The sequence below is a fragment of the Paramisgurnus dabryanus genome, chromosome 18 (assembly GCF_030506205.2).
Source record: "Paramisgurnus dabryanus chromosome 18, PD_genome_1.1, whole genome shotgun sequence".
NCBI classification, from domain to species: domain Eukaryota; kingdom Metazoa; phylum Chordata; class Actinopteri; order Cypriniformes; family Cobitidae; genus Paramisgurnus; species Paramisgurnus dabryanus.
Window position 1 is genome coordinate 14,390,796 of NC_133354.1, and position 27,459 is coordinate 14,418,254.

Sequence of the window (27,459 nt, forward strand, 5' to 3'; positions counted from 1 at the left end):
TGTAATAAGCGGCATAATGTACAGCACGCAGCACCACTGTGGTGTTATAACAGTTGGTTGTACATTATGTTTTACGTAACTTTGAAATTACGCTGAGAATTTTTTTTTTTTATAAAACATTGCCATCTTTTCTTGACTCTTATCCAAATAAAAGTTCGCAATTTCCCACACGTTTCCAGTCAGGTCCTCCCACTCACTGCACGGTCTCTCACGCTGTCGCTCGGGTCACTGGATTACAGCACGTTAACTTCTCATTCTCTCTACAACTCAGACGATCTCGGATTTACATTTTTGCTAAAAACTTTAATTTTGAATGACATTTTTGTGATTGTACTAACTTGTTGATTCCTCTACACAGTTTTTATGGCTGATGAACGCTTTTTTAAGTAGGTGGGTAAAATTGGTGTTATTTAACTGTTTAGCGACACGAAGCAGGAGTTGAAGTAGTTAACGGATGTTTACGATTGTCCTGACTGACGGATGGGAATCGGATCACAGTTTGGGTAGAGGAGTAACTTAATAACGTTATTATCGCGCATATATGGTTGTCTTTTCCGCAATATAACCATTTTTTAAAAGTTTGTAGTATAAATACGTATTTTCCACCATATAATCTATTGAATCTTTACATTAATACTTTGTAAAATAATATATGTTTAATTCAGTAAAATCGCGACACTTTTTGAGTCATATCATTGTGAAAGTGTCCCCTATTTTAAGGACTTGATGTAACTTAGCAGCAGAGTTTGATAACTTTCAGTTTGTGTGGATCAAAGTCGTTTAATTCTTTATACAGTGTGGTTTGTTCATTGTTGACTTATTTTCATAAGGTCATGCAGCTTATAACCAAGTCAAACAATGACTAATCCATACATTGTCTCAAATATCAATATTTTTACATACCATCCTCAGTAGTGGCATTAGATGTTCAGGTTTCAGTTTCTTTTCATGCTCTCCATTTAAATAGAGCTTCTTTCTATTTTGAAAATAACAAAGTAATTATAAAATAATTAAAAATATAATAATAATAATATATTTTTATAGTAAATAATTTCCCCCAATTTGTAGTTGTGAGCTATTGACTCATTTACCTGGTTGAAGGCTGTTACTAAGCATGATTAATTTGATTGATTCATTGATTAGATCTATTTTTCCTTAGATCTGATTGCTAATGGAGACTTAACTTCTCTAGAATCTTCAGACCTCTATCATGTTAGTTTGGGTTTGGTGTGTTTTGCTTGCTTTTCTGGATCAGCAAACATTCATGATTCATGGTGAGTCCTGCATGCATTCGTTGCGATATAATAGCTGAGTTGTGTGAAAGTTCTCAAAACTTGTGAAAACATTTTTAACTATTATTAAACTCATAGGGGCGGTTTCCTGGACAGGGAATAGACTAGTCCTAGACTAAAATAAATGCAAGAGCTGTCCAATCTGAACCAACTTGCACTGACATATTTTAAAATACATCAGTGGCCTTTGTTTTGCCTGAAAATGCACACAAGTAATGTTTTTAGTAAGGCATGTTTGTTAAAACTAGTTATGTTTCCTAATTAAACTAAGGTCTAGTCCTGGCTTAAGCTAATCTTTGTCCGTGAAACCACCCCTTTATAATAATTTGCTTATTGATTTGGAGCAGAGTTTGTAGAGGTGTTTGTTAGCAAAATTAAAATAACTTTTTTATAATTTCTTGTGGCAACAGGGCACCTGCTTTCGGTAAAAGATGTTAAAGTGTTTCCAGAAAATAACAAAACTATTGAAGGTGGAACTTGGGTGTTAAACGTTGAATGGACTGAAGTTGAAAATGCTGTACCAGAGAAACTTATGTATGATATAGAGGTCCTTCTCACTGAGCAAAATAAGAGGCTTCACAATGTAAGTGCTTAGCTGATCAATTGGTGTTATTCAGTCAAAAAATTATATAGCCGAGTTAATTTTTGCATTGTGAAATGTCTGTGTTATAGGAGACAATAGAGGTGAAGCGAGACCTATCAACCCCTCATCGATGGAAGTGGAGGTCACTTTTTCCACTAGAGTGCACTTCCCTTTCGGTCAGACTGAGGTACAGAGATCAAAATCAGACCGGCCCCTGGTCACCATTGTACCCTTATGAAGGTTTGTGGCCAAAGTTCATGCCCATCTGGGCCCACTGTATACAGCTGACTGTATAGAGCTCCTGCGGTTGATGTCACGCAGCCTTAACTTTGCCATTTTGGCAGGCAATAAGAAGAGCGATAGAGTTGCTGTTACATTGATACCGATAGTGGTTAAAATCTCAGACCGTTTAGACCTTACAAACCTTATTATTATAACATGGTAGACAGCTGCTATAAGTGTTGTATATGTTGTTTATATTTAATAGTAACTGTAAAATGACATGAAAGAGTATAAAATGTGTAAAAGTAACAGGGCTATAAGAATTTTCAGTATACATTGTAACCCACTGGTCACAATTGTGACTAAACATAAAGCACAATTTTCACTTTTCCATAAAAATAAAACAAATAATAATTATTATTATTATTTTAAGTGGCAAGTAATGGCAAGTAATTTTATGTCGCCATACATTTGGGATAAAACAGGTTAAGATTTCATGACATTTATAATGTCTACTGTACTCAACGTGATGTCTACAAACAAGGACAGCTAGGGTCGATTATAAGCTACAAAAACAGTTACGAGGGAAAGTTGATGAGGTAGTTGAAGATATCATGGTACTGCAGGTCATAAAAGCTATCGTTCCTTTATCGATACTGTACACGTTAAAAGCATCCCGGGGGCTTTCAATAATGATATGTTTTGCTTAATCTATTAAAGGGATAGTTCACCCAAAAATGAAAATTCTGTCATCATTTACTCAACCTCATGTTGTTTTAGACCTTTATGAATTTCTTTTATCTAATGAACACAAAATAAGATTTGATAAATGATGGTTGGTAACCATTGACTTCCATAGTAGGATGCAAAAAGAAGTATTTTGATAAATGATGAAGGAGATATTTTGATATATGATGGTAAGCACACAGTTAATGGGATCCATTGACTTCCATTCCTGCTGGCGCCATTAATTTCATATTCGCTCCCGGCTGTCCCTGCCTGAAAAAATTGCAAAGTAAACATAATGGGTAACGTGACGTCCGGAGCTCTATAGACAAGTTAATTAAATGTATTAAGTCTTTGCTTTGCAAAATAACAGGAACAGCTCATACACCGAAAACATATGTCTATCCTCATGACCAACCATTCCTGGTTGGGAGCAACATCACTTTCTGTTGCATCAGGGAAGAAGAGACGGTTAAAGATTTAGATTCTCTGTTTACAACCCGCATCAGCAACAGGACATACATCACAAAACCACATCAACTTCAGAGCCGGTCAGGACAACAGGACATAATGTGGGATAATTACGGCGCCACCGTATTTGTTGGGTGTAAGTGTGAACATATCCAGTTCAATCTGAATTTATTCATTTAAGTTATATTTAGTCATTAGGTAAATGTTAAAATGAAGAATTTATTTAAAGGCAACTGGAGATTGTTTTTATGTAGTTGGGGAGTAGTCTTTCTTTGTATTTTTGCCAACATAAGGAATTAAATTTATTATCGGGCCGTATATGGGAAAATATGTGTGTGTGTATATAATATATAAATATATAGCCAACTTTCATACATTCCAAATCTTAATCTCTGTCCACATTCTCTGGCTGCCACAGATCCCCCAGATGACCATGATCTCAAATGTGTCACACGGGATCTCATCTCTGTGGAGTGCAACTGGACACTTGGTCGAACTCTTTTGACTGAAATAAGAACACTTACAAATTACACACTTAATGGAAGGTACCCACAGTCCATCTACTAAAATAAGCATTATAACCGTCAATCATGTAATTACTGATAAATATGCTATCACATGCTTATTGTTTATCTTTGTTAGAGACTGTACGGTTAAGGATAAGGATGGTCAGTCTGGTCACTGTGTGGTGAATGGAATCAATGTGACAAATTGGACCCTGATTGCCAAAAATCCCCTTGGTGTGAAGATCCTCAATTATACAGCTGACCCCTTACATCGAGGTCAGAATTAAAATCTTTTTACAGAATACTGCATGGCCGCGGCAGTCATTTCTACATTCAGTTGTGAATTGTAATCTTTAAAAAAATTTAATCAGTTTGTTTTGTTTTTGCACAGTATGGTTGAAAGCCCCCGTGAACATCCTTACTCGCGCTGTTTATGAAAGAAATGCCACTATTAATTGGGACTGGAACGTTAAAGCATATGATTCCTTTTTAATGAAATGTCAGGTGGAACTCAATGGACACACTTACAATGTTAGTGTCATTAATTCTTATCTTGCTTACTTACATATGCTTTATAAATATGATGCATTTGAAGGGATTCTAATATGATGCCAAATATTTTTTATCTTCACAAAGAAAAGCTTCAGTGGGTCAAGACTTACCTCAATTGTGCTTGTAGATCTACAGCCTTTTACTAATTACACAGCCAGAGTGTGTTGTGGGTCTTTTGAGCGCTTTTACAATTGTGGTGACTGGAGTGATATTACGCGCTTCAGAACTAAAGAAGACAGTGAGTATACACAGCATTGTGTGGTTGTGTTGGTTTAACCCATGGTTGGGTAAATATTTTACAGTACCAACTTTTGGGTGAAATAAACCTATGTTGGGTTGTTTCAACCCATGTTTGGGAAAGAAGAACTCAGCTTATGTTTATTTATAACCCAGTGGTTGGTTATCTCCAATATTAACCCAGACATGGGTTAAACCAACCCAATATTTTTAAAAGCAGTGGTTTCAAACTGGGGGTTTTAAGATTGGGCTGGGGTGCCCAGTTTTTGAAATTTTATTAAATACATTAATTTGTCATACTAACCAATGGCCCTACATTGTATCATTTTATATGTTTCATATTTTCATAAGATTTGATTTATGTATTTTTAAATACAATTATGTGATGCTAAACTTAATTATAATGCAAGTATAAGAAAATTTATGCAATTACAGATTATATAATTTGTCACACCAATGATCTCTTTTCAGTTCCAGAAACGTTAGATGTTTGGATCCAATATCTGGAACAAAATGCATATGTTCTATCTAAGGTAAGACCAGTTTATACTTTAAACATGATCTTTTTGCATATTACACTATTTTTTAACTGAAAGCACTCGCTGTCTGTTGGTAAGGGAGTGAGGGCAGTAGCTCATTTGTATTTACGTATGTAGGTACATAAAAACATGAAAACTCCCACCCAAATAGGGGCATTTTGGACATGCTATAATAATAATAATATGATCTGTTGGGAATTTTAAGATGAACTTCACAGACCAATTTAGCCTGTTTCGCACAGAGATTACAGAAAATACACGGAAAATGCGCCAGGGATTTGTCTGGAATCATTTGATTTTTGGTTCGTTCACATTGCCAATGATTTTCAGGAATCCATAAAGATCCCGCAGAGACACAAGACATATTTAAAGTCCTGGACTTATTAGGTTTTTCAATGTCTAAAGCATCCGCAGTTTGCTAAGTATCTGTGATATCTCTCTCTCGAGAAACCACGTGCGTGAATTTTTGCTTATATGGACCAAAAAAATGGTGCTGTGTAAAGGGAGTTTTCTAGGCACACCTGAGACTTGTATTACACCTTGTAACAAAATGTGCCCTTTAAGTAACTAAATGGCAGGATTGAATTATTGTTCTCTGCACTTTGTATAAAGCCAAACAAGTTAAAGTTCTGCTTTTATTAAACTAATATCTAATGTGTATGTAACTAATGTTTTAAAGCCTCTAACAAAAGAACAAAGTCATGGGGTGCTTACTGGTTATAAACTGACTACGATCGACTCTGAAAATAAGATGAGTAGCATCGACATCCAGAATGAAACACTGTGCTACCCTATCAGCTTTGGAAATAAAATGGGCGATCGAAAGATCTCCGTCTATGCTAAAAACTCAGCTGGCCTATCTCCCCCTGCCAGCATCACCATCACAAGCTATCCTGGTAAGGTCACTAGAGAATTTTATATTTAAATAGGTCAATTTTTTAAATGCTTTATTGGTTTTACAATGTTTTTTGCAGGAGTCAATGTAAACCAGATCAGAGGCACTGATGGTGGCTTTAACATATCTTGGGTGGATAGATCCAGTTCCAGTTGTGGTTATGTTGTTGACTGGTTTCCAACGTACAGTAAGGAAAAATGTGCTTTAAAATGGATAAAGATCCCATCTGGTCACTTAAGCACCAGGATCCAGTCAGGTCAGTTGGAAGTAAAGTAACAATATTTGTATTTGGTAACAAAAGTGTATTTTACATGACTTTATCTTCTGTTAGTAGTGTGTAATGTAATGTACTGATATGTATTTTGATCTTTTTTGATTATTTTTATCATCATATTTATAATGTCTAACTAAAGATAAGTAATATCCTGTAGCACGGTTACCTTTAGGTTGCACAAACCCACCTGTTGCTTTGTATGTATGAAGTGTGATTAGCAGTAATGTGTGAATTTTATAATAGTACATTTGTGCATTTAATATAATGAACATCTGCTGAGAAATCATGACAAAAAGTGTTTAGTTTGATATCCTCTTCAGATTGAAGTACTTAATGGGTAGAAAATGGGTGTAAACAGGAGAAATTGGAAGACGTCACACACACGCTACTATATCTATAATCATAAACATAAACTTTATATGTCCATAGTGTGAACTGCTCTTTATTCATGCACTAATTTTTTTTGCATAATTTGTAACAGAGTTCCTTCGGCCAGGTGTCAGATATACTGTTTCAGTCTACAGCTGTACTGCCGGTGCTCCACAGCTTCTCCAGAAGAGCGAAGGTTATGCTATAGAGCAACGTAAGCAGTCAAGATTTCAGATTTCTTAAGTCCATTTTGCAACCTTAAAACATTATTCATAATCACTTTTTCAAAAGTTTTTACCACGCTAGTATTTGACTTAGGAAATACAGTATTTGCTAATCACACAAAATATTTTGATCATCCTTCCTTCTCCATTCTCCTTCTTATTGTTCATTTCGACCTATCTGTTCTCAGGGCCATCTGAGAAAGTTCAAAATCTCACAGGAAGTCTAAATGGCAGAAATCTTCTGCTTTCCTGGAACGAAGTGCCCTTAGACAAGCAAGGAGGCTTCATACAAGGTTATAGGGTCACAATAATCCCGTCTGGTGCTGCATCTATCAGCACAATAACAAATGGTGGGTTAAATTCCTAATTGACTTTCCTTAAGAAGAGGTTGCACGTTACAAATTAACTTTGTGTTTTTATTTGTAGAGACTACAGTTCAATTAACATTAGATCCTGGAACCTACGATATCGAGGTTGCTGCATTTACAACCGCAGGGGAAAGTGTAAAGGACATATACAGCATGGCCCTAACTACGGGTAAAAGCCATATGTGTAAAGATATTTTCCTAATGTTTTTATTGATGACTTTTTTTTTGAAGGACAATTCACAATAACTTGTAACAATATTAGCTTAGTTACAGTACACTGTCAGAAAAATAGTCAAATATGGTCCCTTGCTGTCAATGGGGCTGTACCCTTATAAACAACCTGATCTCACGAAATTCCATGGCATAGTCACAGAATTTTTGCTCATATTTCTGTGGCATTCTCACGGATCTCCGCATTTTTCCATGGCCCTGCCACAGACTTTCTTTTCCGTGGCATTCTCACGGATTGGTTACTCAACTGTTTTGTCTTATTTTCTTACTATTGTCGCTTCGGTTTAGGGTTAGATTTACATAAAATGACACCCACACCAAACTCTAACCCCAACGCCAGGCGACAATTGTTTAGAGTTTAGAAAATATAAAAGAATACGTCAGAAAAAATTGTATAAACCAATACTTAAAGTGACATACTAACACAAACACCAAATATAACCTTAAACCGAAGCGACAATGGTTTAAAATAGGAAAAAGCAGTTGAGTAACCAATCCGTGACAATGCCATGTAATAGAAAGTCTGTCGCAGGGCCACGGAAAAATGCGGAGATCCATGAGAATGCCACGGAAAAATGAGCAAAAAATTCGGGACTATCCCACTGAACTTTGTGAGATCCTGTCTTATAAAGGTCATTGTACCATTTAGGTACAGATATGTATAATTTTGGTTATGGTATGAAGAACTAATATGAACTTTTGGGGGCCAATTAAATTTTTTTCAATAAAATTTTGTTTATATAGCACTTTTTACAATTGTTAACTGTGTCAAAGCAGCTTTACATGAACAGATGTAGGGGAAACCACAGAATAATTGATAGAAAATATAAGAAGCAGAATACAGCGGCTAAGAATGAACTGTACAACTCCCTAGGAGAAAAACCCTGTGTGAAAATTCCCAGGAGGAGAAAAACCCTTGAGAGAGATACATATATATTTATATATATAAACACGATAGGGATATGAAACGGGTAAGCGGATTAAACTGGTTCAGCCGGTGGTCGTTGGTCAGGCATCGGCTGGGTATCACATTGAGGGACAGCTAGTAGATCAGTGGCGTGATGAGCTTCACAGCAGTATGAACTGGGTCTGTTTGTCTCATTGTCCTCGGGGTCGAGGACGAGACAGGGAGAGAGTAATGTGTACTTTTAGAAAGGGTACCACCCTAGTGACAGCTAGGGACCTTTTTTTGAAAGATTTCTGACAGTGTATCACCTGTGGCCCTTGCAGTCAACTGTACTTTGTTGTAATATTGCATTGTATTGTATTTAATTAACATTCTTAAATAGGATTGATGAAAGTTCTTGATACTGTGTCAGCCTGTCATAACATTGTAAGTAATGTTACAAAATCTCCATAGATGACGAAATGATTGTGGCCACTGTTTTGGGTTCCAGTGTGGCAGCCCTTGTGTTCATCATTATTGCATTTCTTTGCTACAGAAAGAAGAAGTGGTAAGATGTAACATTGTTATTTAGTACTTGTTTTTTGTTTTGTTTAGGAAATTGTGTATTTTCTATAGATTTTCCATTTGCATTTAAAGTGTCACTCTTTAAAATCCATCAGGATAAAGAAAATGTTGTATCCAGATATACCTGAACCAAAACTTTTAGGGCAATGGGCTACAAAGGTAAGTCACCAGTTCTTTCTGCTTTCATAGATATTATCATAAACAGCATGATTATTAAGGTGCCAAATATTAACATGGTAATAAATTAAATACACACTTTCTTAAAAAAACAAAACTGAACATGTTAGTAAAATTGAAATTAATTGACACAATGTAAAAAATGTGCAGCACGAAGTTACAACTTGGTTTTGCAAGTCAATTAAACCTACTATTTAAGGTTTAGGCTTAAAAAGTTGACATAACTTATAAATTCAAGTTAAGATTGCTTAACTTAATTTTTTAATACATGTGTTGATTTGGCAAAAATGCTGCATATTTTTTTAACAGTGCAGCTCTTTTTATTTATCTGTCAGACAATAAAAGTCTTACTCCTAATAACTTGACATTACACTTTGGTTTTTTGTTTCCAGAGGATGTATTGCTCCCAGATGACTGAACCGTATATAAAGTGTGAGATCCAGAAGATTCACGGTATAGACCCTACTTCGACACAACTAGAACCTGCGGAGGACAGTGCTCTCCTCAGCTCTAATTCCTCATTGGGTCCTGTTAATCTTTCCTACCAGAATGTTTCTGAATTGTCACTTGTCTCATCCTGTCCTCCTGTTACTTCTTTTATTAGCTTGGATCCTTTATCATCATCATCTGAAGCTAAAATGCTTACCTCATTTATTGAAAATCCCACGTATGTTATGTCCTGGCCAGCTGATGTTTCCCAAATATCTGGACCCACATTGGAGATGGATGATAATTACCTCCCAGCCCCAATGGTTGTTCAAACTTTTCTTGAGACAGATGGGAATTACAAGCCCCACTCACAACTATAAAAGTAGGCCTCAGTGTGCATGTATATAATGAAAACTTTATATATCTGAAAGAGAAAATGTTATTTATAATGTGTGTATATATATATATATACTTGACTGTTTACTGCTGTTTCTAAACATTATTTGTATTTGATTAAATAAAGCTTTGAGCTTCCTTAGTATTCCATCTCCTTTACATTTCATTTAACCCAAATAAAAATGGTATGTTTTAGTATTTACTATAATAAACTGTAGTAAAATGAGTTAATACTGTAATATTTACTATGGTAAGGGTTAAAAAACTGAAGTACACCACAGTATTATCATATATTCAACATTTTGTTATTCTCAATCTGCATGAATTTCTTAATTCTGTTGAACACAAAATAAGATATTCTGATAAATGATGGTAAGCACACAGTTGGTGGTACCCATTGACTTCCATAGTAGGAATGAAAAAAGAGTCAATGGGTACCGTCAACTGTGTGGTTACCATCATCCTTTATCAAAATGTCTTAGTTTGTGTTCATCAGAATAAAGAAACATAAGGGAGAGTATTTGATGACAAAATTTTAATTTTGGGGTGAACTACCCCTTTACTACTATAGAATGCTGTAAAATACAACAATGTTCTTTCATGCGAAATATTTAACTGTGATATGTTGTGATCAATAATTATTGACCTAAATGAAAGCTTTAATAATAGAGCAATAGTTCCCTCTTGTGGATTGAAAACGACTTCAAACTTGCCTGGTGTCGTTGGGGGAGTGTAAAGGGGTTGACCGAGGGCGTTACCACAGTAAAAGCTTTTATTTGATTGATGAGCAAAAGAGCCAATAGAATTCTCACATTTATTCGAGTTGACCAATCTTACCAGATGGGGGCGGGAGTTTTAAATTCCCGGTCGTTGAGCCGCTGTTTTTAGTTGTTCGAGTTGAGCAACGACCGGTTTGTTGAACATGTTTTCGCTAAATTAGCAGAGAAGACATATTGATGTGTCTGTTTATTTTTTTGTCTTATTTTGATCGACGTTTTAAATGTAGGTTTTAATCGTACAGCTCGTGGCTGCCTAACGCACTTCTACCAATAACGGGTAGGTTGCTAGCGTGCTAGTTGTGTGTGGAATCAGATGTATCTATCGTAACACACGGTAATTCGGTAGTGTCGTTTCTCTATAACTTTCAACAAATACTGCGCTTGATGTCTTTGTTAGTCATGCTTGTTATTGTATATAGTTTATTTTGCGATCTATTTTGCAGACATCTGTAAATCTTCTGGGTAACAAAGATAAAAAAGGCAACCATCTGTTAGCTTAACTGTTATATGAATAATAAGTGGGTTTGGGTTACATCCTCTACTTAGCTTTAAAAAGAACGCATTTCAATGAAGTGGAAAAAATGTCAGTCTCATCCACTGAAATGGTTCATGACCCAAATCGTGCCAGTGTCATGCCAGTACCTCAAGTTGTCATTTGTAACCGACAGCTCGATGTGTATTTGGTATGGACAACACAATGCATTGGTTTATGAAGCCAGAGCTTTATAATGAAGGCTGTTTGGTTTAAATGAATCTCACTCTGTTTTCTTGTGCACTATTTGTGTGTGTTTGTTAAATGTGTCTGTAATAAAGCCATTAGTTGGCTATTTTAGCCGAATTTAAATATATATATCATTAAATACAAACTGTTGAGTTTATGTTAACAACCTTGTGCACTGATTTCCTATAGGTTATCAAACAGTGGTCAGCAATGGAGGTTGGGACAGTTGTGAAGGATGATATGAAATTTCGAGGATCTGAATTTGCTGTCAAGGTGGAACTGGCAGAGCGGTTGCTGATTGTGGAGATTTCAGATGTTGTTACGGCAGACCAGTGGAGAGGAGAGTTTGATCCTGCTTGTAAGTGGAGTATTTTACAAGTTTAGTCTGCTCTTGTTTAAATGATATTTTCTGTCTAAAACCCCCATTTCTGTTTTGCACAATTAGATATTGAAGACTTGACCCGGAAAACTGGGAATTTTAAACAGTTTCCCGTGTTCTGCAGCATGCTGGAGTCTGCAGTCAACAAGGTAGATCCACAGGGATTGCAACTTAGTTTTAAGACTCAGTCTTAAAAAACATGGATATATTTGTAGCAATACCAAAAATACATTGTATGGGTCAAAATTATTGATTTTTTTTGTGTGTCAAAAATCATTAGGATATTATGTAAATAATATCATGAGCCAGGAAGATATTTTGTTAACTTCCTACTGTAAATATATAAAAACGTATTTTTGTGAGAAGATGCAGTGCTGAGGACTTTATTTTGACAACTTTGAAGGGCAAATTTCTTAATATTTTACTTTTTTGAATCCTCACATTTCAGATATTCAAATGCATTTAGGCATTTTATAAATTTTTTATGAAGTATAACTGGTTGTGAAGTCACTGACCATCTCACTTAATGTGAATAATCACATTTACTAACACTGGCTACGTTTACATGCACAAAATTTTGTCAGTCCGACGTTTTTTAATAGGATTGAATGTTACGACGATACAGTCTACATGTACCAAAACATTGCAATCTGTTTTAAATGTTTGTTAACATGTACGTTATATAGAATCCGATCCGAAAGTCTGCGCAAGCATACACCCAGGGTTGCCAGATTAGCGTATTAAATCCATCCCAATGGATGTTCAAAACTAGCCCAAAAGCACCCCAATGACTATTCACAGCCCAAATACCAATAACTAAGCAATGAAATCATTTAATCTGTAACCCGAGAAAACAACAACAGGTGGAAACAGTTTAAACAGTAGCCCAAATCTGAACTCAAAAAAGCAGAGGACTTGGCAACGCTACGCTGCGGACAGCATCTCTAAAAGTCAAAACTGAGTTGGAGAAAGTTATTTTTAAGGAGTTTTCAGATATAGGTAATGAAAACACACTTTTCGAAAGGCACAATGCTATTTTATTACTTTAAGTAGCCTAATGTTTTAAAAGTTTACACAAAGCTGCAGAATTTGGTACAGCGCGTGACCCCATTAAAGTTACCTTAAAGCAACACCAAAGAGTTTTTTTTTACCTTAAAATAACGCTTCCAAAACAGTTTCAGTCGTTCATCAACTCTAAACAGGGTGAACATCACTTTCACATTCGCTTTGCAGCCCTCTATCGGCCAAAACCGCACTAAAGAAGTTTCCAAACGTCGGGTAGTGGTCCTGTAGTCCGAGTGAATACTACAAAAACTTGCTTTACGGCAGACCTACAATCCAATCAGAGCCAGCTATGCCTCAGTATTTATGACAGTGGGTAATGGACAATTACGCTTCTAACCTGTAGGGGGAGCAAAGAGCCAAAACTCTTTGGTGTTGCTTTAATGCACGTGATGCTATTGCCTTGCTATTGTGTTTTTCTGTAACGGGAATCATGTGATATAAGAGGTAAATATAAAAATTTTCTGCGTATGTCCACAAGGTATTTTTGCATCCGATTTAAAAAATACTACGATTCATGCGTTTACATGCATACTTTTCTCCTGCTGATTACAAACGGATTATTTGGTTGCATGTAAACGTACCAACTGTTTAATTTTTTTTGTTTCGCAGTCTAGTGAATCAGTGACCCTAGACCTATTGACTTATTCAGACCTAGAGCTTCTCCGAAACCGAAAGGCCGGTGTCGTCGGGCGACCTCGTGCTCAGCCACAGTCCCCTGCTCTTAGTGCAAAGCGATACCTCATCCTCATCTACACTGTGGAGTTCGACAGGTCTGTATGCTTTTTATTTCAATCACTCTTAAAACAATGACCAGTTTTAAAAAGTTGTATTTTTCTACGTAGGATACACTATCCTCTTCCGCTTCCATTTCTTGGAAAACCTGATCCAGCGGAGCTGCAGAAGGAGATCAGAGCTCTGAGAGCTGAGCTCAAAGCATTCGGATTAAAAGGGGAACACAAAGTATCGGACCAAGAAACACGGAGGCTACGCGCTGAGTCAGTTCTTGTTTCTTTATGTGATATGCTAATGGTGTTAAGTGTATAGTTTCATTAAAGTAAAAAAGGCATACCAAATTCTCTTGGGCTATAATTTAGGTGTGCATCTTTAAAATTATATATTGCCATTGTTAAAAATTTGTTTACCTTGTGTTAATCAGACTGGCTTTGGTGAGAGATGAAAAGGAGGCCTTGGCCAAGGCTCTGGACCGTCTACAGATGGTAGGGGTCGGTTCTACTCCCGGGGCTCGTGTGCTCAGAGATGCCGTGCGCAACTTGGAGGAACAGCTGCTGAAGGAGAGGGCAAAAAATCAACGCTCGGCAAGCAAGAGGAGCCAGGAACAGCGCATCCTGCTGGAACAGGTGTGTGCAAGCAGGATATTTTTATATGATGAGATAAACCGAGACTGCAGTCATGCATCGTACAATGCAACTTAACAACCACTTTTTAACTCTGGATGCTAGTTGGAAGAACTCAAAGCATCAGAACGGGCTCTTCGGATTCGTGTTAAAAGTCTAACCACTGAGTTGGCTTTGTTACGGCGTGGGTAAGTTTAATTGCTATTGTATATTTTTTTTGCTCAAGTGAGAGCAACTATTTTATCCTTTTTTCCGAATTTGACAGGCGGGCGACTCCAGTCATGTCTAATCGAAGTGGGCTCAGAAGCGATGGGGAGGTTCATCGTTCTTTGTCAAGAGAGCGCAGTTTGACCTGTGTAAGGGCACGTTCGGGCTCAAGAGAGAGGATGGAGGACAGGGCCAAAAGGTCAGAGGAGAGAGTTAGGAGAGCAGATTCCTCAGGGTCTCGAAACTGCATCCCCAGACCCTCACCATCTCCCACAGGTAAACGTAACAAAGAAAGCACATATACTGTATTTAAGATTATGAATAACTGTTCAGGATAGGGTAGTGGCTCTGTTTGTTAACTTAATTTCATATCACAGGGTCACGTGCACCTCGGTTTGACCCTACATCATACATTCATGACAGACAACGGCGCCAAAAAGAAGCAGAGCTGAAAAAGTAGGACACACTTTTTTCTAGGGTATATTTAGTGCATTTTTGTTGCGGTTTTATCATTGTCTTTCTTCTGCAAGCATTGCCTTCTCTGTGAGCAGAAATACTGTTTACTATGAAAGGTGTGAATTATAAGCTTTCAATTTTGATGTACAATTTTGTTTCTCCAAGTCAGAGGAAGATGAGAAGGGACATGTTGACTTCACCATCTCTGATGGAAAGAGGACGTTCACGGTCCAGAGAGCCCGTTCCTCAGCTGATGAGAGAAAGAAGTGCTGGCAGGGGAAGGAGCGTATCTGTGGAGAGCAGGAGAAGTCGATGCTCTTCTGAAGGATCTGTAGCCGAGTTTGAAGAGCTTGCTAAGCCTCTAAATAGCAGGCGAGTTATTAAAAAACACCAGATATAAAGTTAGGTTTCTTGCATGAAAGACATGACCATTTAACACCATCTTTCTCAGCCATGAAATTATTCTGGCTGCTGGGATACCTTAAACAATATATGTAAATGAGCTGCCGTATGATTGGCTTCATTTATAATGCTGTCTACTTATCTGTTTATTTTGCAGAGGAAGAAAACTGGGGTTTAATGGGCCAGCTGTGGTGAGTAGCAGTGGGCATAATGTTAAAATTGTGGTTTTAAAAAGCACATTTCAGGCGTGATTATCAGCTAATGTTATTTTTCTTTTAGACCAGAGGAAGACACTTAAACAAAAAACCAATGTGTAGCACTCCTGCACAAAGAATGAGAGCAGCAGGTATCCCAAACAGCGTCTTGTTTTTATATTGTTGTACACGCATGTGTATAATAATATCGGTGTTTAAATGAAAAAGCTACAAAAGATATTTCTTTTCCACAGACACATCTATTGACACAGGTGCTGATCTGTCAGAGATTGATGCTCGACTCCAGGCCCTACAGGACTATATGCGGGACCTTGACACAGGGCACTAATTTTTCCATTGGATAAAGATGTCCATCTAGGAATTTTGCACAAGCTATCACTGTGACTGAGTAACATGGACAATCATTACAACACAATTCAAACGCTGTGTACAGATGTACCTGTAACATGAAGCCATCAAATCAGAGAGACTAAGCTCTAATGCCAATTGCTTTATTAATCTATAATGTATGAATTGGACCAGACGTACAACATGCAATTGAGGAGGGAGTGCTTTCGACTGTTGCCATATTAGACTTGAAGCAAACCAGAAGTGTCCAAAAGCATGACCTCAGGATATACTGTTTGTGTTTGTTTGTTATTTGTTTTTATATACATTCCTGTGTATATTTTATGAAATAGTGTATATTGATTGTCACTGTGTGTGTTTTTTTTTTAACATTATTAGTGTGTGTTTGTCTGTTTTAGATGATCCTTCATTTTTAAGTTGTTTTGTTGAAATTCTGAAAAACAAGGTTTTATATATAAATTAAGTTTGCTCTTTATGCCTTTTCTTTAAAATTCTACACAACCTTTAGAATAATGTCTCATGGCATAATTTAATATATGCCATAAATAACATTGTAATTATGTATTTTTTAAAAGTTATTTATACAGTATTATTAATGTATCAAAACAATACTGAGATCCCCAAAACCATGAGTTTGATTGACAGGGAATGCACATAAATCAATATTTGTTTTTAACAGACGAAGTTGATTTGGATAAAACTGAATGCCAAACGCATTCATGTAAATGTGTATGTGAGAGACATTTAGTCTATCGTACTTTGCTTTATTCGCAAGCATTTAATTATTTTGAAATGTGTGCTGCTGTGTCTATTTTTTGTAACCCAACAAAATATTTTATAATGTTAAAAGTAGAAACACGTTAGCCGAGGTGTAGTTGAAACCACATAAATGTTTAAATATCTCATCCATATGAGAATGCAAAGTAACCAGACCAAACGAAAAGCTTCTAGCGTAGCCTGGAGCAAAGGCATGTTTGACTTCGTGCAGAGTTGCGCAGACAGGTCGGCCTATGTATGGCAATAAAGTATCGCGATAGGAATTCAAAAGCGCAGCTTTGATGTCATTTTAATCTGCGCAGCGCCGCATGTGTACCGACAACGCCTTCTAAAGCAGGTGTTAATACTCCTGCCAACCTTTGGGTGGCGCTTTAATTCCGATATAATTGAATTGAATTCAGCAGCTCTGTAGCTTTAAATAAAAGTAGGCGGGGCTTAGGCGTTGCCGTTTAACAACGCTGTGACAAAAAGTGTATCACAGAGCAAAGGTTACCGCTTTACGCTATCGTGGAAACGCTAACAATTGCCGTTTATTTGCTTTATAAATTATTTCGAGCATTTTTTTTTACATTGCAACAAAATTTATGTGGTCAGGACAATAAAGAGCTTTACGCTGAGGGTGGCACACACCAATATTGTTTTTATTCTGCAGCTGCGCATGCAATACCCCGCGTGAAACAGTTAAGCGTTAGATTTGTCCAAATCTTGATCAACTCACCGACAATCCAAATGATTTTATAGATCAAACGCGTGATGACAAAATCGCCTGACACTCCAGCACCCTGCCCGGGTATGGGTGACCACCACAACCATTCAGAGGAACATGTGGGGCAACTCTGGGGACGCGTGCCTGTTCCAGAACTGGTGGTAACATGTGAGCCGTGTGGCACCCAGCATGACCCCCACGGACGATCTCATCATCCCGACGATGAATCCATCTGCTCGGACAGCGGACTCAGTGGCTCTCCCGCCTCGTCTCTTGCCCTGCGGAAGCTTTCCAACGCTTCGTCCATAGGTCTATCACCCGCTTCGTCTTTTGAGGACTGTGAAGAGGAGTTCATGGGTTACGGTGATTATAATCAGACGCGGGACGGCGGACTGTGTCCTGGTGAACCGATCACGGTAAGAGAACAAAATCTAGTGTTATTGTTTCTCTATTTATGGTACCACGTTTGCACCTTCGATGTGACGCACTGATTTTACAAAGATTTGTTTTCCCAATTAAAATTATTGTAAAATTTCTAGATACTACTGTACCACAAAATAGTAGGCTACTATACTACAGTAGACTACAGTAGTTATATAATTTGTAGTATACTTACGTACCTGTAGTATACTACAGTTTACTGTAGCATACTATATTATTTTTCATCAGGAAATACATGTTGGGGAATATAGATATGGTGTATTTGAACCTCACTATAGTAGATATTAAAGTATACTACAGTTTATCAATTTACTATAGTTAGTACTACTGTATACTATGCTAATTATTAGTTTATAAAAATTATAGTATAAATACTACAATAGACTACTGTATACTACATTTTGAAAGTAATACCATTAAAGACCCCTTCATGTAGTGTGTTGTGGGCCTTATTCCAGTAGAATTTCAACGTTGTTGATGGTTCCCATTTATCAGATAACATCCCATGATAGAGCTCAGCCCAACACATTACGAGTAGATACAATCAGAAACCATTATTGTTTCTATTAAAACCAATACATCTTCCATTATAGCCATTACATCCATTACAATTGCTTTGATTTGTTTATTTTAGAAGGGATGGCATCAGGTGGTAATGCCATAGTACATATTGTGTTACTGGATGTTTACTATATTCATTTGCCATGAATACAGTCCTACAATACCATGATACTAACTTGATACATCTCCAAATACCATGGTAGTTTGTGTTTTGTCATTGCTGTTATTGCAGTTTCAGTGTAAAACAACAATAAATGTAGTAACGGGTATAATTATGAAATCTAGTTACTTTAATAATTTTGTGAAGGGCAAACATGGATTGCATGAATGATTGAGTAACCCTTACGAAAATTAACCATGGCAGTAACAAATTTACTATGGTCTCACAGTTATCTTAGATTAACCATAATGTTTATGGTAAACTTTGATAATAGAAATGGCAATAAATTTGACAAAACCATGGTTACTGCACTTTTACAAAAAAGGGATTTTTACTAAAGGAAAGTAAGTGCGTGCGAGTCAGAAATATGCAGTTGTTAAGTAATGTTCTTCTGATGATGACGTCTGATTAACATCATTGGCATCCGGTTAACATTGTTGAAAAGTTACTTCTGAGTTATCAGCATTCTTTCATATATTTCTTTTTTTATCTCTGGTTAGGATCATACTACAGTCAGGTATACATACTGTAGCACTCTAAAAATGGCTGGGTTAACACACTACTGGGTTAAAACTGACCCAATGCTTGGTTGTTTAACCCAATTGCTGGGTAATTATACCCCATGGTTGCATAAAAACAACCCAACATTGGGTCCTTTTAACCCAGCATGTGTTCTTTCCAATATTTACCCATTATAAGTAGCATCAAAGTTTACAAATGTCTCTTGCGAAGATGTTTATCTTTATGATACCTTAATGACCAAAGTAAACACTGTGTCTCTAGTATACAAAAGCTAATACATCATAACTATAAAGATGTTTTACAAATCTGTATTGTGCTCTTTCTTAACCACTTCTATTGCTGATGATGTGAAAACTGCACCTTTTCAGAAACTCATTACATGAATCAATGCTTATATATGTCATTGCTCCGTTGAAACCAAACGTATGTGGTCAACAAATGAATGAGCCTCCAGCTTTGTATGAAAAAGCTTTTCTGATTTGTTATGGAGAATTTCATTCTTGTCTGACTGGTTTTCCATTGCCCAAGAGTGCAAAGTGCAAAGAGATCACGGTAAGATTTGGCCTTTATCAGTTGTTTACCTCATTTAGTTTCATTTTGAAGTCTGCCACGGTGATTATAACTTGATAGATTTACAGAATTGTTAAATTCCCTGAAGATACAGTCATTAGGAATGTGCATTTATGTCTTTTTTTTCATTTAGATTAATCCGTAGGTCTGAAAAACGAGTACTCGATTAACTGGGGGCGGGGCGTATACGTCATGGTGAAAATGAAAATATTTTATTAAAGACACTCAAATAAAACGTATTTTTTGAAGAAACTATGACAAAACAAAGAACACATACTAGATTATTAATGAATTAAATGTTTTTAACAGAAACCTCAACAGGAAAGCTGTGTGATGAAGTGAAACTAAAGGATTAATAAACACAAACTGAAGCACTTTCTATATGACGCACTCTACATAATATTTAGCCTTATATACAACATAAATCTATTATACAACGTGCATATATCTGCACAAAATGCAAGACTTAAGCTAAGTTATGTACTGGAGAGAAAGTTTAACTCCCGTTGTGATTGTGCACAATAACAGCGCGCTTTGAAACACGTCCAGCCAAAGCACAAGTTTCATAACATTAAAGGGACATTCCACTTTTTTTGAAAATATGCTCATTTTCCAGCTCCCTTACAGTTAAACATTTAATTCTTACCGTTTTGGAATCCATTCAGCTGAAATCAGGGTCTGGCGCTAGCACTTTTAGCATAGCTTAGCACAATCCATTGAATCTGATTAGACCATTAGCATCGTGCTAAAAAATAACCAAAGAGTTTCAATATTTTTCCTATTTAAAACTTGATTCTATTGTAGTTACATTGTGTACTAAGGCCGACAGAAAATTAAAAGTTGTGATTTTGCTAATGTAACATGGCTGCAGCTAGCGTAGTGATATTACGCACTGCCCGAAAATAGTCCCCTTGGTTACTTTCAATGGCAGGGGACTATTTTCGGGCAGTGCTTAATATCACTACGCCTGCTGCATCCAAATAAATAAACCCACATGATCATCGAAACCATTTAAAAAAAGAAAAAAGAAAAATCGCATTGCCAAGTTGGTCGCAATATCCACCCCTAGTTATTTTGTAAATTGTGCCATGAAAACTATATCAACAAAACAATGACGTCTGTATCAGTACTCACATTTAGTTGGCATGATTTAAATGAAGTGATGTTACATTGGCTCTTAAATTTTATAAGGCTGGAAAATAAGTGCCATTTGTAAATGTTTTATAAACTTCCTTCTACAATTACCCATATCTTAATTGCTGCCTCTCGCTATTGCTCGATGACTTTCAGTCCAAGATTGTTGTCAATGATTTGCCACATGAGGAAAAACTGTGACGCATGGTTAAAAGAAGGGTTTGCCTGTTGAAGTCAGAGGTGAAGGGAATGAACTCAAAAGCCTCGTGCGGTTTATTGTATGAGAAAGCATAAACAGATGACTATCTAGCAAGTCACTGGAGATCAATTGTGTATTGTGTAATGAGTGCAAATGCACTTTATCTCGTTCATGTGTTTCTCTCTCCATTCTCAGACTGATTCATGGAAAAAGTCAAAGATTATGGTGAACTGGTCGCCCTCTTCAGTGCCAGTGAAGAAACGCTCGCCCTGGGTGCAGGTGGTCGGCCATGCAGGTTTGATCATCTATTACATCTTTTTCTGCAGTGCTGATTACATTTACCTTCCAATTAAGTTTTAATTTTTTGTGTCTTTATATTGTAAGGAGGTCCAAATATGACCCCATCCATCCGCTTGGCCCAACGACGGAATCCAAACGGCATGGCCGGTTTATAGCGCATTCGGTCTTTTCCGGTGCTTCCGGTTTTAACATTACGCAACTTTATAATCTGACTCCAAAGATATAAAACGTATTGTAATATGAATTAAATTGATGTAATTTGGATAAACGTTTGATCATTCTATTTACTCATGTTTTCATTTAACTCATTCATTTGATTACCAATGTCATATCAGTCCACACCGGCCGTTGTGTGGGTACTGAACACAAACTCGACCGTACTAGAGGTTGTAGCTAAAGCAATTTAACAAAGTCAATCTCTTGTTAAAAGGTCCCCATGTAGCTCTCAAAAATCGCCAATTAAATATAAAACATAAAACCATAATCCGAGGTTCAGTCTAGCTCCTTCTAGACGCATAATTACCAAATGCGATTACAAAACAACTTAGTTAAGGTTAAATAATTAATCTGACCATACAATAACTAGAGGTTATGGCTAAAGCAATTTAATGATACCGTTTCATGTTTACGTGCTCTCATTAAATAGTATCCATATAGCCCCCACAGTCGCTTACACCACTTACTGAATTATAACCAGAGGTTTAGCTTAGCTCCTTCTAGCTGCCTATAGTTAAATCATATGACTATATAACAACGTAATTATAAAATGGATAATAGAACTATCACTCCGATAGTCCATGCGACTGCCCACCAACATAGTTAAGAGGCAGAATCTAATTAACATGAATTAACCCCGATCAAAGATTTGTGGTAACAAAGGATATCGTAATACTTTATAGTAACTTAGAAGAGTCAATGATACAGAGCAAATTAGAATGAATGCAAATGTAACAATTTATTAACCAGGTAGGTAAAACACAATTCAGAAGCCAATTTACATTCCAATTCAAATGCGAAACAATCAAAAAACATTGCATACCTGGTAAGGAGATGAAGATCTGGTTACAGATTCCTCAAAATAAAATGAAAATACATGATGCTGTGCCAGGACAGCATCATGGGGGTGCATTTCTTGATATTGAAAGTCCCGCCTAAATCTTCTACACATCTCCTTAAATAGCCAGAGAACAAAGCATTGTGATATGACATGCTGATTGGTTCTTGTAAGCCCAGGGGTGTTGCCTAATATACATACAGTTGGTGATTGATCAACATGTCTAAGGTGGGAGTTGTCTCCCAACATTAGGTTAAATTTACTTATTTATTGTCACAGATTAACATTGAATCCTGTTGTCATATTAATAAACCCAGATGTACCACTTGCATTAAAAACACTTCATATAACACCAAACAAGAGCAGTTTCAGATACATGTGTTTGCAGAATGTAGCATTCCATATACAGTTTGCTTTGAGAACATGAGGAGAGGGGGATGAGAACGTGTGGTAGGGTGTGTGACTCTTCTTTGAGAGAGGTTTCAGTCTCACAACTTGGGGTAGTGTTCTTGGGGGGTAGATGTGAACTCTTTGAGAGAGGTTTCAGATGATAATTCAACAGGAATTAGGAAGCAGTTCCCTGTGGATTCAGCCATTTGCTGCTGGCTTTTGAAATACCTTTTGTCAGGGTTTGGCACCACCTTACAATATTATATTATCTTTTTATTTGTCTTAAAGCTCTGCATTGAATTAAGATTTATTTTTAACTCTTTCCTCGCCAGCATTTAAAAAAAATTTGTCAGCTAGCGCCAGGATTATTTATAATTTTCACAAAAGTTTAATGCCTTCCAGAAAATGCTCTTCTTTGAATATATAAACATACAATATATCAAATGAAATAACAAACTCTCTGCTTTCAAAATAAAAAAATGTTTTATCCTACCTTTATTTGTTTTTTATAACTTTTCAAATATGGGTAGGTTTCTTCACCGAATTTTGAGAAAAAAACTGAGATAATTGCGTTTTTGTGAAAGACTTTTGAAGGAGATCAGATTCAGAGCGATGATCAAAACATACACAGAGAGATTAAACTGTTTGCCCTAAGGGGATACTTCCGGGTTTTATAAGTTAGGAAATAGGAAATGTGCATTGCCGGAAAAACTTGTCATTGGCAGGAAAGCGTTTTCACTTAACTTATTCCCCGCCAGCCTTTTTTTTTTTAAAGTTGCCCACCAGCATTTTTGTGATTTTCACAAAGTGCCTTTCAGAAAAATTTTCTTCTGATAATTTATAAACATACAAATATATATATTAAAGAAAAAACAGACCCTCTGCTTTCAAACAGACAAACAAAACGGGAGAAAAAGATTCATTTTATCTTTAAACTCTTAAATATGGGTATTTTCTTAAAAAAGACAAAATTTTTTGGAAAAAGCTGAAATGATTGCATTTTTGTGAAGGTTTCAGAACGATTATCAAAACGCAAAAAAGCTAATATTTCACATACGTGTGTAAAAAAGTTGTTGTAGCCATAAAAATCACTGAAATAAATTTCAGATTTTTCTGAAATGAATGATTTCAAATGCTGAAATGAATGATTGATTCTATGTTTTATTATTTTTTTAATAAAAAAAATAAAAAATACCAGAGGTTGATTTCAATCTTTGACATGGTCTTACTCAGTCCATGTAAAATATATCAAGGTTATTTACAACATGTAAGATGATTTTATGTACCAAACAGTAAATCATAAAAAATTACTTAAGCTGGTCTTTAACATGGTCTTTAATATAAACTTTAAACTTTATTTGTTGCTATTTGCTGTTTTGGTTTCAGTATGTGTTGCATATTAAACAAATGATTCTGTTTTCCTTAGTGGTTTAATTGCTGTTGTGGATGAATCTCTATAATTTGACTCAGCATGTTTTTATTTGGCACTTTAGGAAACTTTCAGACAGACAGTGATGGACGACTGCTGAAGAAGTACTGTGAGTGTGAGCAGCTGTGTTTTTTGCAACTCATGAGCGATTCACTGCGGCCGTTTGTTCCTACATATTACGGCGTGACTCAGCGCGATGAGCAGGATTACAACCTCATGGATGACCTGCTCGCTGACTTTGATTCTCCCTGCATCATGGACTGCAAAATGGGAAGCCGGTGAGGAATGTCATAATTTTAACTGATATCCATAATTGTAACTGATATCCACAATATGGTTACTAAACACATCAGATAGGATTCTGGTTCTGGATGTTTCTTCAGCATCTGAGCACCTGACTCCTTGCTGTTGTGTTTGCATGAGCATATCATCTTAAAAAACTACTCGGATGACAGTGTCCAGAGTTTGATAAACATTTGTGAAGGAAATATGATCGCCGGTGTGCAAGGCTCTGTTTACATCTGACACAATACCACTCCTGTTAGACCAGTTTCAAAGACAACAGACAAAAGATTTACATAACAAGCATGTATCCTTTTGGTAATGTTATTCGGTGTTTAGGACGTACCTGGAGGAGGAATTGAAAAAGGCCAGGGAGAGTCCTCAGCCACGCAAGGACATGTATGAAAAAATGATAGCCGTGGACCCAAACGCCCCTAGTGCTGAAGAGCGAGCCCGGCAGGCAGTCCTCAAAACCAGATACATGCAATGGAGAGAAACCCTGAGCTCAACGGCCACGCTGGGTTTTCGCATTGAGGGTATTAAGGTAAAAGATATGAACGTGTGCTTTAAGGATTTCTATGAATACATGACTCATGCCAATACTGATGGTATCAGTTTACTTGTAGTTAAAACTATTAGGGGTGGTTTCCCAGACAAGGCTTATCCTTGTCCCAGACTAAAATGCATGTTTGAGCTGTCTTAACTAAAATAAAACAGCTTAAATATCTGTGACATTATTTTGTCCCACCAGTAATGTTTATTGTGAGGTATGCTTGTAAAAATTACGTAAATGTGCTAATATAACTAAGGCCTAGTCCTGGCTTGAACTAAACTATGTTTGGGGAACCTCCCCTATTTGTTTTGGTTCACAATATAATGACTTTTCAATATTGTATCTGTCTTCAGAAATCAGATGGCAATTGTAACACCAACTTTAAGAGAACAAAGTACAAGGATGAGGTGGTCCAAGCCCTGGAGGACTTTGTGGACAATAATATGCTAATCTTGGTAAGAATTTATGTTGGGGCTCTTTTATTTGACGATTAGGTTTTTGTGCCACTTCCCGGTCTCACAGCTTCCACCGAGCTTTTTTTTTTAAAAACACTTTGGGATTTTAAGCTTTGTTGAACGGCCTTAATGTGTTTTTAAACCATTAATGTATTTCTAAACTATTATGCAAACAAGTTTGTAATCGTTTCATCTCTTCTTCTCACAGAAAAGCTACCAACAAAGGTTAAAGGAACTACGAACTGTGTTGGAAAACTCTGATTTCTTCAAAGCACATGAGGTCAGCTTTGTTCTTCATCATTTTACTGCTGATGTTAATATGCAACTGATATTAAGCACAGCTTGTTTTTTTTTTTGTTTTTTTACAGGTGGTGGGCAGCTCATTGTTATTCGTCCATGACCAGACTGGCAAGGCTGGAATCTGGATGATAGATTTTGGAAAGACTGTGCCCATGACAAGTCCTCTAACCCTGGACCATCGCACCCCATGGGTGGAGGGCAATAGAGAAGATGGGTACCTCTGGGGTCTTGACAATTTTATTGACATTCTGAGCAACATGATCCAAGAAAACTGATGGGCGATATCATTTTCAAAATGGTCATTTTATGGAAGACTACATCTGGGATGAATAGGGTAAAGATAATACAGATGTACAGAATGACATGGACATTTATTACAAATCCAAATGACTAACCAACACATGAATTTACCTTGCTGATGTTGTATACCTTTCACTACATAGTTGTTTTCACACCTGTGGATTTTACACTGTAAATTGTTTTTTATTTAAAGCAGTTTGCTTTTATATATATTGGTTTGAGGTAAATGATTAGCTTAATTTTATAAAGTTTAATCTTGCACATGAAAATCATTGCAGTTGTTTGACTTACATGAGGAGTGCTGGAAGGTCAAAGTCTGTGACGTTTTCCTACATCTTAATTTTGTGACCAAATGAAACTGATTTGTTAAGTATGAACTGAATCGAGTGTTTACTAATCTGAGCTGAATCAAGGCAAATCTGAAGTGCAAACACACCTCATGCACAACATCTCAGTACTTCTTCGTTCTGTGTTTTAGTCAGGGCTGTTTTAATGCTGATACGCAAAACTCTCACAGTCATGACAATGTAATGTTTTATTATCTGTTGATGATGTCTGTAAACACTGTTTTAAATCACACTGCACACGGGGTTAAACTGATTTTATTGCGCACATTCCTACGTTGTGTGACATTTGCATGCAAGCAAGAATTGATTGCTAAAGGTACTGTATAATATTTACAATTCTTGCTAAACCTGCTAAACAAACCCTGCAGAAAATTGAAGGTTGCCAATGCACATGTTTGACATCAGAACGGTACACAGTCGGTACTCGTATGCACTATAAAGTTTGCACTGGTAATTTCTCTCACTTCATTGATGTTTTGTACTGTATACTAGTTGCGTAATATGACATGACTGTGATCATAATCATTTTGGGAGCTTTGTCTTGTTAGCTTTAGTTAAGGATTTTTGCAATTCTGATTACTAGATCGCTATGATAACATGAGATTTTTTCCGTGCTGGATCATTTTGTAAATGTTTTACTTGCTGTCAGCACAATAAATATGAACATTTTGTTAACATGATGGTTTTTTATTATAAAGACATCAAGCAATATTTTCTGTCATTAATTCTAGCTTTACATTTATGCTTACAGTCTTGCACTCCCCATTTATTAAATCATTTATGTAAAACATTCAAATCTTTAAGAAAATGGAAGATTTTTATTAAATTGCTCAGTTGGTTTTTAAAATATAAAATGTTCAGAATAAATAGAAATACTTTGAGCCAAATTATAAAATGCTTCGTCCAGAAGTGTCACAATACAATGAATATGATTCTGGGGTTGGGACAGTTTTAATAATTGAGAAGCTTAGATGCAAAAGCTGCTAACCACCACCTCTATCAAAATTTTTTTTGTTACTCTAATAACTGCGCTTCAAATACGCTTAATATCGGCCTCAGACATTCAGAAATAAAAAAAAATTTGTTGGCA

General features: G+C 36.5%; 3 protein-coding genes across 6 annotated transcripts; all 3 read left to right on the forward strand.

Moving 5' to 3' along the window:
- The first annotated feature begins 194 nt into the window (after window positions 1-194).
- lifrb (LIF receptor subunit alpha b) lies at window positions 195-10,107 on the forward strand. 3 transcript variants are annotated; one of them, XM_065286816.1, is made up of 18 exons: window positions 195-390; window positions 1,160-1,274; window positions 1,703-1,875; window positions 1,965-2,115; window positions 3,197-3,430; window positions 3,713-3,839; window positions 3,937-4,076; window positions 4,192-4,331; window positions 4,437-4,590; window positions 5,061-5,122; window positions 5,808-6,024; window positions 6,103-6,279; window positions 6,779-6,880; window positions 7,079-7,240; window positions 7,317-7,427; window positions 8,850-8,943; window positions 9,056-9,119; window positions 9,530-10,107. In XM_065286816.1, the coding sequence occupies exons 2-18, from the start codon at window positions 1,211-1,213 to the stop codon at window positions 9,944-9,946; spliced, it is 2,589 nt and encodes an 862-aa protein (XP_065142888.1). In that variant the 5' UTR covers window positions 195-390; window positions 1,160-1,210; the 3' UTR covers window positions 9,947-10,107. The 3 variants fall into 3 exon arrangements, with proteins under 3 accessions (XP_065142888.1, XP_065142889.1, XP_065142890.1); XM_065286817.1 differs by having other exon boundaries at window positions 195-386; XM_065286818.1 differs by lacking the exon at window positions 195-390 and adding an exon at window positions 485-503.
- Window positions 10,108-10,793: 686 nt separating this feature from the next.
- On the forward strand, window positions 10,794-16,364 carry ccdc61 (coiled-coil domain containing 61). 2 transcript variants are annotated; one of them, XM_065286820.2, is made up of 13 exons: window positions 10,794-11,075; window positions 11,652-11,820; window positions 11,908-11,990; window positions 13,516-13,676; window positions 13,749-13,901; window positions 14,063-14,264; window positions 14,367-14,449; window positions 14,527-14,744; window positions 14,846-14,924; window positions 15,090-15,296; window positions 15,484-15,517; window positions 15,606-15,672; window positions 15,775-16,364. In XM_065286820.2, the coding sequence occupies exons 2-13, from the start codon at window positions 11,673-11,675 to the stop codon at window positions 15,867-15,869; spliced, it is 1,530 nt and encodes a 509-aa protein (XP_065142892.1). In that variant the 5' UTR covers window positions 10,794-11,075; window positions 11,652-11,672; the 3' UTR covers window positions 15,870-16,364. The 2 variants fall into 2 exon arrangements, with proteins under 2 accessions (XP_065142892.1, XP_065142891.1); XM_065286819.2 differs by having other exon boundaries at window positions 10,796-11,018.
- A 731-nt stretch (window positions 16,365-17,095) lies between these two features.
- Window positions 17,096-27,044, forward strand: itpkca (inositol-trisphosphate 3-kinase Ca). Its single transcript, XM_065286821.2, has 7 exons — window positions 17,096-17,788; window positions 21,155-21,254; window positions 24,197-24,410; window positions 24,754-24,958; window positions 25,321-25,422; window positions 25,631-25,702; window positions 25,791-27,044. Exons 1-7 carry the CDS (start codon window positions 17,420-17,422, stop codon window positions 25,995-25,997), a joined length of 1,269 nt encoding a protein of 422 aa, XP_065142893.1. The 5' UTR covers window positions 17,096-17,419; the 3' UTR covers window positions 25,998-27,044.
- The last annotated feature ends 415 nt before the right edge of the window (window positions 27,045-27,459 follow it).

What these genes read in the sequence shown, in the direction of transcription:
- lifrb (XM_065286816.1), top strand. Translation starts at nt 1,211, where the DNA reads ATGTTAGTTTGGGTTTGGTGTGTTTTGCTTGCTTTTCTGGATCAGCAA. An exon ending in CTTCAGAACTAAAGAAGACA is followed by an intron (nt 4,591 to 5,060) that starts GTGAGTATACAC and finishes ATCTCTTTTCAG; the next exon opens with TTCCAGAAACGTTAGATGTT. An exon ending in TAGGGCAATGGGCTACAAAG is followed by an intron (nt 9,120 to 9,529) that starts GTAAGTCACCAG and finishes TTTTGTTTCCAG; the next exon opens with AGGATGTATTGCTCCCAGAT.
- itpkca (XM_065286821.2), top strand. Translation starts at nt 17,420, where the DNA reads ATGACAAAATCGCCTGACACTCCAGCACCCTGCCCGGGTATGGGTGAC. An exon ending in GCAGGTGGTCGGCCATGCAG is followed by an intron (nt 21,255 to 24,196) that starts GTTTGATCATCT and finishes TTGGCACTTTAG; the next exon opens with GAAACTTTCAGACAGACAGT. An exon ending in TTCGCATTGAGGGTATTAAG is followed by an intron (nt 24,959 to 25,320) that starts GTAAAAGATATG and finishes ATCTGTCTTCAG; the next exon opens with AAATCAGATGGCAATTGTAA.
- ccdc61 (XM_065286820.2), top strand. Translation starts at nt 11,673, where the DNA reads ATGGAGGTTGGGACAGTTGTGAAGGATGATATGAAATTTCGAGGATCT. An exon ending in ACACGGAGGCTACGCGCTGA is followed by an intron (nt 13,902 to 14,062) that starts GTCAGTTCTTGT and finishes TGTGTTAATCAG; the next exon opens with ACTGGCTTTGGTGAGAGATG. An exon ending in AGCGCATCCTGCTGGAACAG is followed by an intron (nt 14,265 to 14,366) that starts GTGTGTGCAAGC and finishes TCTGGATGCTAG; the next exon opens with TTGGAAGAACTCAAAGCATC.